Source organism: Dryobates pubescens, chromosome 12, assembly GCF_014839835.1.
Source record: "Dryobates pubescens isolate bDryPub1 chromosome 12, bDryPub1.pri, whole genome shotgun sequence".
NCBI classification, from domain to species: domain Eukaryota; kingdom Metazoa; phylum Chordata; class Aves; order Piciformes; family Picidae; genus Dryobates; species Dryobates pubescens.
In genome coordinates, this window is record NC_071623.1 from 7,521,150 (window position 1) to 7,531,627 (window position 10,478).

The 10,478-nt window shown below is 47.9% G+C and overlaps 1 protein-coding gene across 1 annotated transcript in view; it reads left to right on the forward strand.

Annotated features, from left to right (window-relative positions):
• Positions 1 to 9,716, forward strand: part of PHEX (phosphate regulating endopeptidase X-linked) — a 105,349-nt gene extending 95,633 nt beyond the window's left edge. Inside the window, exons 19-22 of the mRNA XM_009900775.2 lie at positions 3,754 to 3,819; positions 3,942 to 4,046; positions 6,045 to 6,121; positions 9,375 to 9,716. Coding sequence (XP_009899077.2) covers positions 3,754 to 3,819; positions 3,942 to 4,046; positions 6,045 to 6,121; positions 9,375 to 9,477 — 351 coding nt within the window. The 3' untranslated portion in view covers positions 9,478 to 9,716. The remainder of the gene's footprint in view (positions 1 to 3,753; positions 3,820 to 3,941; positions 4,047 to 6,044; positions 6,122 to 9,374) is intronic.
• Positions 9,717 to 10,478: the final 762 nt, after the last annotated feature.

Here is a 10,478-nt window from a genome sequence, read left to right on the forward strand (position 1 = left end):
ACTTCTTCCTAACATCCAAGCTGAATCTGCCCATTCCTAGTTTTGCTCCATCCCCCCCAGTCCTATCACTCCCTGACACCCTCAAAAGTCCCTCCCCAGCTTTCTTGTAGCTCCCTTCAGATACTGGAAGGCCACAATTAGGTCTCTTTATTGTGAAGAGAGAGAAAGACAATAGCTTTGCAGCCAGATTTATAATGGTGCAGGGTTTATGGGGAGAAGTAAAATATTTCCTGTGTCCAACTCCAGGGCTGGACAGTCTAGACTGTGGCTTCATTTTTGAAAGGCTTCTTTTGGAAGACGTGAATGGCCACCCAAGGCAAGATGCCTTGAGTTTGATCTGGATGCTCACCTGTCCTCAGTCTGGGGACTGCGCACACATACCTGGGTATCGTTTATGTCACAGGGTCACAGCATTACAGTACTTTAGAGGTTGGAAGGGACCTCCAGAGATCATCCAGTCCAACTCCCCTGCTAGAGCAGGAGCACCCAGGGTAGTCTGTACAGATGGGTTTGGAAAGTCTCCAGAGCAGAGACTCCACAGCCTCTCTGGGCAGCCTGCTCCAGGGCTCCCTCACCCTCACTGTAAAGAAGTTTCTCCTCATGTTTAGCTGAAAACTTCTCTGTTCAAGTTTGTATCCATTGTTCCTTGGCTTATTACTGTGCCCCACCCAAAAGAGCTTGGCCCCCTCCACTTGACACCCACCCATCAGAGATTGGCAGACATTGATCAGATCCCCTCTCAGCCTTCTCTTCTCCACACTAAACAGCCCCAGGGCTCTCAGTCTCTCTTCACAGGGGAGATGCTCAAGTCCCCTAATCATCCTCCTGGCTCTCTGTTGGACTCTCTGCAGCAGGTCTCTGTCTCTCTTGAACTGGGGAGCCCCAAACTGGACACAGGATTGCAGGTGTGGTCTCAGCAGGGCAGAGTAGAGGGTAAGAAGAACCTCCCTAGCCCTGCTGGCCACACTTTTCTTGCTGCCCCCCAGGATCCCATTGGCTCTCTTGGCCACAAGGGCACATTGCTGTCCCATGCTGAACTTGCTGTCCTCTAGGGCTCCAAGGTCTTTCTCTATGGAGCTGCTTTCCAGCATGGCAGCCCCTAACCTATCCTGGTGCCTGCTGTTATTCCTCCCCAGATGCAGGACCCTGCACTTGTCCTTACTGAATTTCGTGAGGTTTGCCTGCAGCCAGCTCTCAGGTTGAGCATGTGGGAGATTCTCAAGTCCCCTAATCATCCTTGTGGCTCTCCATTGGAATCTCTCCAGCAGTTCTCTGTCTTTCTTGAACTTTCTTGTCCTTTTACCTCTTCTCCCTCATGCTTTCTCTCTTTTACCATCCAAAAACTGAGGTGAGTCCTGATGCCAACCCCCCTATCGTCATCCCTGCAGCATAGGAGAACCCTTCATCGGAGGACCTGAAGGCCATCACTGACCTTCAGAGCTCTGCTCAAAACCGTGCCCAACTATCTTGCTTACTCCAGGCATAGCAGAGGGGAAAAGTGCTTAATTCAAGATAAAGTTTGGTAACACTGAGCTCTCAGCAGGCTGGGTGAGCAGAGAGAATGCTGCACTTGCAGAAATGAGGGTTTCTTCATCAGTACTTTGCACTTGGTAATGGCAGGAGATTGGCTCTCTCACAAAGCTTAGGTGGCTCTGCCTCTCACAGAATATTCTTCTTGCTCTTGCTCTTGGAATCAATACTAGGAAAGAGCAATTGGAATCTTCCTTGCAGATATTTTTAGAGCACTGAATACCCTATCAATTTCAATTCTGTCTCCAAACAGTTATTTGTAATTATGCTGTTTTATCTGATGAGTTAAAAGTCATTTTAACATCCCAGTAGTATATTCACAGATAAATAGAATGGCTTGGTTTGGAAGGGACCTTAAAGAACATCTTGTTCCAAGCCCCTTCCCATGGGACACCTCCCACTCAGGCCAGGTTGCTCAAGCCCTCATTCAGCCTGGCCTTGTACACCTCCAGGGAGGGAATAGTGTGGCCAGCAGGAGAAGGGAATCACTCTGTCCTGTACTCAGCACTGGTTGGGCCACACCTTGAGTCCTGTGTCCAGTTCTGGGCTTCTCAATTCAAGAAAGATGTTGAAATGCTGGAAGGTGTCCAGAGAAGGGCAACAAGGCTGGGGAGCGGTCTGGAGCACAGCCCTGTGAGGAGAGGCTGAGGGAGCTGGGGTTGTTTAGCCTGGAGAAGAGGAGGCTCAGGGGAGACCTTATTGCTGTCTACAACTCCCTGAAGGGAGGTTGTAGCCAGGTCTCTTCTCCCAGGCAACCAGCAGCAGAACAAGAGGACACAGTCTCAAGCTGCACCAAGGGAAATTGAGGCTGGAGGTGAGGAGAAAGTTCTTCCAAGAAAGAGGCTGGATATTAGGAAGAAATTCTTTACAGAGAGATTGGCCATTGGAATGTGCTGCCCAGGGAGGTGGTGGAGTCACCATCCCTAGTGGTGTTTAAAAAGAGCCTGGATGAGGCACTTGGTGCCATGCTTTAGTTCATTAGATGGTGTTGGGTGATAGGTTGGACTTGATGATCTCAAAGGGCTTTTCCAACCTGGTTAATTTTGTATTCTGTAATATCCATATCCTCCCTGAACATCCTGTTCCAGTGTCTCACCACCCTGATGATACAGAATTTCTTCCTAATCTCCAGTCTAAATCTACCCTCCTCAAGCTTCAATTTATTCCCTCTCATCCTACCACTACAAGCCCCTGTAAAGAGTCCTTTCCTGGCTTTCTTTTAGCCCCATTCAGGTACTAGAACTCTGCTCTAAGTCTCCCCAGAGCCTTCTTTTCTCCAGGCTGAACAGCCCAACTCTGCCAGCTTGTCATCATAGGGGAGGTTCTCCAGCATTCTGATTATCTTTGTGGCCTCCTCTGGACCTGCTCCAGTAGTTCAATATCCTTCTTATGCTGGGATCACCAGAACTGGATGAGTTTTGGTACCCCCAGGATTATGTAGAAGGAAAAAACATACAACCTTTGAGATAAAAGTTTAAGAAAGGGGCTACTGGATCTCATCTGGAACCAGATAAAAGCAGTCTTCAGGGGGAAATTATTGATGCTCAGATCAAAGGTCAGGGAACTGGATTCTTGAGTGTATTTCATCTACTACATTATGTGCTGCTACAGAGACCTAGGAGCAGAGCCAGGACAACAACTGGAGCACCTCTCCTATGACGACAGCCTGAGGGAGTTGGGGCTGTTCAGTCTGGAGAAGAGAAGGCTCTGAGGAGACCTTATTGTGGCCTTCCAGTATCTGAAGGTGGCTACAAGAAAGCTGGGGAGGGACTTCATAGTGTGTCAGGGAGTGATAGGACTAGGGGGAATGGAACAAAACTAGCAATGGGTAGTTTGAGATTGGATGTTAGGAAGAAGTTCTTCCCCATTAGGGTGGTGAGACACCGAAACAGGTTTTTAAGGCCAGGCTGGATGTGGCTGTGAGCAACCTGATGCAGTGTGAGGTGTCCCTGCCCATGGCAGGGGGGTTGGAACTGGCTGATCCTTGAGGTCCCTTCCAACCCTGACAATTCTGTGATTATCTCACCACAGGAGATTGTTTACTGACAGTCTTCACATTGAAGCTCATTTTCCTTAACCAGATCTAAGATGGCTGAAATTGGCTGGGGTCATTGTCATCTTGGTTTGGTGTTGGTATTTTCCTGTCCCCCCTGTTTCCTGAAGCTGCAGAAAGAAGGCAGTTCAGAAACAGCTCAAATGAGTGATGCTCTTTCGTTCTGCCAGGTGAAAGGCAAAAGGACTTTGGCAGAAAACATTGCGGACAACGGAGGCTTGAGAGAGGCTTTCAGGGTGAGTCGATGAAATATATCTGCAACAGTGGTAAAAGAAAGGGGATAAAAGAAGGAAAGAACAGAAAGAAAATGGAAAGCTGTGTTCAGGCTCCATGGCACTTGGTATCTTTTTCTTCCCAGGCTTACAGGAGATGGATTACAGAGAAGAGGGGAGGAGAAGAAGAGCCTTTACTGCCAGGCCTTGAGTTCACACACAACCAGCTTTTCTTCCTGAGTTATGCCCATGTGAGTAGCACAAATGTGATTCAAAATCCCATCTGTTAGCCTGTGTGCAGGGCACAGATGAGACTGCTTTGTTTCAACAACCTACACCAGCCAACCCCAGACTTTTCAAGCTATAAGCAGAGACTTCTTCTCCCAGGACTATTATTTTTCTCTTTCTCTTTTTTGTCCTCATCTCTCCATGGTACCAGAACTGCTGAAATTATTCTTGCTTTTGCACAGTGTTGCCACAGCAGCTTTCTTCCCTCTTGCTGCTTCCCTCCACCATTAAAACCTTTTGTTGCATGGATTGACTCCTTAGCTTCTTTCCATCTTAGATTCCCAGATTCTGGTGCCTGTAATATGCAGCAGTTTGTGATTGCTTTCTCCACAGCAGCCTTCTTCCCTCTTGCTGCTCCCCTCCACCATTAATACCTTTTGTTGCATGGATTGACTCCTTAACTTCTTTCCATCTTAGATTCCCAGATTCTGGTGCCTGTAATATGCAGCAGTTTCTGACTGCTTCCTCCTGTTGCAAATGTGCCACCATCATTTGTTGCTGCGCACAGACTGGTTAAGAACACTAAGCAGCAGTGAAGAAGATCTTAGTTCATAGTCTCCCACCCTCGTTTGCTGTACACTAAATGTGCTGCTGCAAAGCTTTGATAGGGTTTTGTTTTTGTGGAAACAGGCAGAACATGAGAGAGAATCAGATATTATTTGGTTAAAAGAGTAGTCAGGACAAACTCTCCAAAAGATAATTGCCAGAGCAGCTCAGTTTGGGATAGAAGCAAATGAAGATCTCTTGATGAGCAAATGAAACATCTAGAAATATGAAATGCAATGAATATGCACAAAATAGAATCATAGAATCAACCAGGTTGGAAAAGTCCTCAGTGATCCTAATACCTAACACCTCCTGACAACTAAACCATGGCTCCAAGTGCCACATCCAGTCCTTTCTTGAACACCTCCAAGAATGGTGACTCCACCACCTCCCTGGGCAGCACATTCCAATGGCCAATCTCTCTTTCTGGGAAGAACTTTCTCCTCACCTCCTGCCTAAAATTCCACTGGTGCAGCCTGAGACTGTGTCCTCTTGTTCTGTTGCTGGTTGCCTGGGAGAAGAGACCAACCCCCACCTGGTTACAGCCTTCTGAGCCTCCTCTTCTCCAGAATAAACACGCCCAGCTCCCTCAGCCTCTCCTCATAGGGCTGTGCTCCAGACTGCTCACCAGAATTGTATGTATATATGCAATATATTGATATTTACAGTTTACAAACAACACAGAAACTCCTTGGATTCCCCCTGGATGGATACAGGGGACCCATTCACCTCCTCCCCCACTCTGTCCTGCCTTCCTGTTACCTCACACAGTAGTCAAAACAGAGCTGTCAAGCCCATGGGAGAGAGAGAGAAAAGTTACAAGGAGCAGCAACAGAAGCACTGGTCAGGCCACACCTTGAGTCCTGTGTCCAGTTTTGGACTCCTCAATTTAAGGACATTGAGACACTTGAATGTATCCAGAGAAGGGTAACAAGGCTGGGGAGGGGTCTGGAGCACAGCCCTGTGAGGAGAGGCTGAGGGAGCTGCCTGGAGAACTGAAGGCTCAGGGGAGACCTTGCTCTCTACAACTACCTGAAGGGAGGTTGTAGCCAGGTGGGGGTTGGTCTCTTCTCTCTAGCAACCAGCAACAGAACAAGAGGACACAGTCTCAAGCTGTGCCAGGGGAGGTTTAGACTGGGGGTGAGGAAGAAATTCTTCACAGAGAGACTGGCCATGGGAATGTGCTGCCCAGAGAGGTGGTGGAGTCACCATGATTGGAAGCGTTTCAAAAGAACCTGGATGAGGCACTCGGTGCCATGGTTTAATTGATTAGCTGGTGTTGGGTGATAGGTTGGACTTGATGATCTCAAAGGTCTTTTCCAACCTGATTAATTCTGTATCCTGTATTCTGCTTTGTTTCCAAAGTCATCCCAGATAACATGTCCATTTCTGCCTTTTTTCCCCCCTTTTATTAGGTAAGATGCAACTCCTTTAGACCAGCATCTGCAAGAGAGCAAATATATGTTGGAGCTCACAGTCCTCCTCAGTTCAGGTAGGTCAAATATTTACTCAGTGTACACAGGACATCAATCACTGCAGCTCACAAGTGCAGGAATGGAGCATGTGAAGAGGGATTTAAGAGCAAAGAGAAAATTGGATTGTGCCCTTGGCTTAGACTGAAATGGAACTGGTTTTAGTAGCTTCTCCTTTGCTACTACAAATGCTCTTCTGTGAAAATGAGAGGCTTGCACCTGCCTTCAGAAGCAGTTGGATGTTAGGAAGAAATTCTTCTTGGAGAGATTGGCCATTGGAATGTGCTGCCCAGGGAGGTGGTGGAGTCACCATCCCTGGAGGTGTTTAAAAAGAGCGTGGATGAGGCACTTGGTGCCATGCTTTAGTTCATTAGATGGTGTTGGGTGATAGGTTGGACTTGATGGTATCAACGGGCTTTTCCAACCTGGTTAATTCTGTATTCTGTAATCAGAGTACACCCTGATGCCTGTGATGACCTCTTACCATGGCCTGAGTGTCTCTAATGTCTTCTCTATCACTTTGCCTTTTTTCCTATGCAATTCTAGTTTAGAAAACAGTGACTATTAGGAGGGTCCTTGATTTAACCTGCCTGTATTCATTAAAGGCTTTAAAGTGGGTACCTTGAATTATATTGATAATGCAAAGCAGACTATGCCTTGTAAGCTCAGCTCAGGATGAAACTTCAGTTGGCCTGCAAGAGACACTTTACTTGAAGGAGCTCTGGTAGCCCATCCATGTTTGTGTCTTTGCCCAGAAGGCCTCTCAAAGGTTTCCCCAACCACACATCCCCATGAACCCAAGAAGACAATGGAAAATGGGGAACATTTGACACTACAGAAGAACTAAAAAGCCAGAGTTTATTTCTCTGCTTCTCTGCAGGACATAGACTCACAGAATGGTCTAGGTTGGAAGGGGCCTCCAAAGCTCACCCAGTCCAACCCCCTCTGCAGTCAGCAGAGACATCCTCAACTACATCAGGTTGCCCAGAGCCCTGTTGAGCCTCACCTTGAATATCTCCAGGGACAGGGCAGATCTTGTGTGACCAAGAGCTGAGCGTTTTCTTTCTGTTGGGATTCCTAATTGTTGCATTTATTTGACTCAGAATTGTGTGTTTGTCCTCAGTCAAGTGCTGTGTTATAGAATAGAATAGAATAGAATAGAATAGAATAGAATAGAATAGAATAGAATAGAATAGAATAGAATAGAATAGACCAGGTTGGAAGAGACCTTCAAGATCATTGCGTCCAACCTATCATCCAACACCACCTAATCAACTAAACCATGCAACCAAGCACTCTATCAAGTCTCCTCCTGAACACCTCCAGTGATGGTGACTCCACCACCTCCTCGGGCAGCCCATTCTCTGTGTCTATATTTGGCAGAAAATTTAGCCACACCTTGAGTTCTGGGCCCCTCACTATAGAAAGGACATTGAGGTTCTGGAGCCTGTCCAGAGAGGGGCAATGAGGCTGGTGAAGGGTGAGGAGCATCTGAGGGAGTTGGGAGTGTTCAGCCTGGAGCAGAGGAGGCTGAGGGGAGACCTCATTGCTCTCTACAACTACCTGAAGGGCAGTTGGAGTGAGGAGAGGGCAGCCTCTGCTCCTCAGTGACAAGTGACAGGACCAGAGGCAATGGTTCCAAGCTGCAGCAGGGGAGGTTCAGGCTGGCTGTTAGGAAATATTTCTGCACTGGAAGGGTTGTCAAACATTGGAATGTTCTGCCCAGGGCAGTGCTGGAGTCACCATCCCTGGAGGTATTCAAGCAGTGTGTGGAGCTGGTGCTTAGGGCCACGGTTTAGTGTTGACCCTTCAGTGCTGGGTTGAGGGTTGGACTGGATGAGCTTGGAGCTCTCTTCCAACCAGATGTATTCTGTCATTCTGTGTTTGGAATGATTTTACCCTAAAGCTGTGTATCTTATCTGAAGCCTAACCTTGTTTTGCAATTGCCCCCCTACAAAACTGACCTGTAGGCATTATTTTTTTTGCATCAGCTGACTGTGAATTTCCTTAGCTACAGAAAGTCTAATCAGTATAATCAGAAGGGTTTCTGCCATGCTGAGCTACACTGAGAAGTTGATTGTCTGCACTGGAGGAAAAAAAAAAAAGCCTTCCCCACTGCATAACAAAGAAGGTGGAAAGGCACATAATTAATATCTCAGTAGCCACTTTTCTGCTCTTAACTCAGTCTTGCTGTTTTACTTTCCTACTGCTGCAAATTCCAAGTCAGTAAATTCCAAGAGGTTTTAAAAGCCCAGGGAAAATCAGCAGACAGAGCAATCCAAATCTACCAGTGGTAAAACAGTAATTTCTGACAGCAGGAAATAATGCAGACATGAAAGTAGAAGCCAAGGACAACTGCATGCAAAGAGAGTGGCTCTTCCTCTATGCCTGAGGGTGTAAGTCTGGGATGCAGACACATTGCCCAGCTTGTGTGAGGCAGGGATGTGTTGCTTTTGCAGTGTCACACCAGTTGTGGTGGAAGGAAGAGAGTCTTGGAGCTGGTCAGGGCAGAAGCCCCAGGAAATGTATTTCAGAAATCATAGAATTATCACAGAATGATAGAATGGCTTAGGTTGGAAGGGACCTCAGAGATCACCTACTCTAACCTCCCCACCATGGGCAGGGACACCTCTCAACTAGATTCAGCTGCTCAAGGCCTCATCCAACCTGGCCTTGAACACCCTCAGGGCAGAGGCATCCACAACCTCCCTGGGTAGCCTGTTCCCAAGTCTCACCACCCTCATACTGAAGCACTTCCTAAGATCCAGTCTGAACCTACTCTCCCTCAGCTTCAAACCATTCTCCCTTGTCCTGTCTCTAGACACCCTTAAGACACCTCTCTGCAGCCTTCCTGTAGGATCCCTTCAGCTGTTTGAAGGCAGCTCTAAGGTCCCCCTGGAGGCTTATCTTCTCTAGGCTGAACACCCCCAGCTCCCTCAGCCTGTCCTCATAGCAGAGCTGCTCCAGCCCTTGAATCATTTTTGTGGCCCTTCTCTGGACTCACTCCAACAGCTAGCTCTGTGTCCTTCTTATGCTGGGGGCACCAGAACTGGACACAGTATTGGGGGTGTGGTCTCACCAGAGCAGAGCAAAGGGGCAGAATCAGCCTAACTTTGACTGGAAGTGCTTCTCCTGAATCTTTTGGGTTTTATTTGTCAGATAAATGGGATGGAAAGGCTGAAAACCCAGCCTGAGAGGAACACACTGACACACTTGGAGGCCTGTAGTGTGTAACCAAAGGCAAACTGAATGTCCATCACCTTTCTCTTGCAGAGTGATCGGCGCCATGAGCAACTTCGAGGAGTTCCGGAAAGCTTTCAGCTGCCCACCCAACACCACCATGAACCGCGGGGCAGAGTCCTGCCGCCTCTGGTAGATGGCCCTCTACCAGGTCTTCTGTCAAGAGGGGTGGAGCCACAATGTGAACTGCTGCAACCTGAGCTCAATGCTAGAGCTTCAGAATCACATTTAGTGATCAGGGGAGAAAAAAAATCCTCTTCCTTATCATAGAATGGTCTGGGTTGGAAGGGACCTCTGAAGGGCATCTCGTCCAACCCATGATGATGAGCTGCATGGACCTAATAAGTCTCTATTCAGAGCCTAGAAACTCTCACAGAATCACAGAATCAATGTGAGGGGCTGCAAGGGACCTTGAGAGAGAGAGATCATCCAGTCCACCCCCCCTGCCAGAACAGGAGCACCTAGGGCAGGTCACACAAGAACACATCCAGGTGGGTTTGGAATATCTCCAGAGAGGGAGACTCCACAACCTCTCTGGGCAGCCTGCTCCAGTGTTCCGTCACCCTCACAGTGAAATAATTCTTCCTCCTATTCAAAATAGAAGAGGCTATGAGGTGTTAAGTATTAGGTAATAGGTTGGACTTCATGATCTCTGATCTTTTCCAACCTGGTTGATTCTATGATTCTATATATATCTACAAAACTACTCTGGAGCCTCTATTACAAGAAGGATCTGGAGGTGCTAGAATGTGTCCAGAGAGGGGCCACAAGGATGATCAGAGGTCTGGAGCTGCTCTGCTACGAGGACAGACTGAGGGAGTGGGGGTTGTTCAGTCTGGAGAAGAGAAGGCAGCTCCAAGGAGACCTAATTGTGGCCTTCCAGTATCTGCAGGGGGCTACAAGAAAGCTGGGGAGGGACTTCTGAGGGTGTCAGGGAGTGATAGGACTGGGGGGAAAGGAACAAAACTAGAAATGGGTAGATTCAGCTTGGATGTTAGGAAGAAGTTGTTCCCCATGAGGGTGATGAGACACTGGCAGAGGTTGCCCAGGGAGGTGGTGGAAGCCTCCTGCCTGGAGGTTTTTGCAGCCAGGCTGGATGTGGCTGTGAGCAACCTGCTGTAGTGTGAGGTGTCCCTG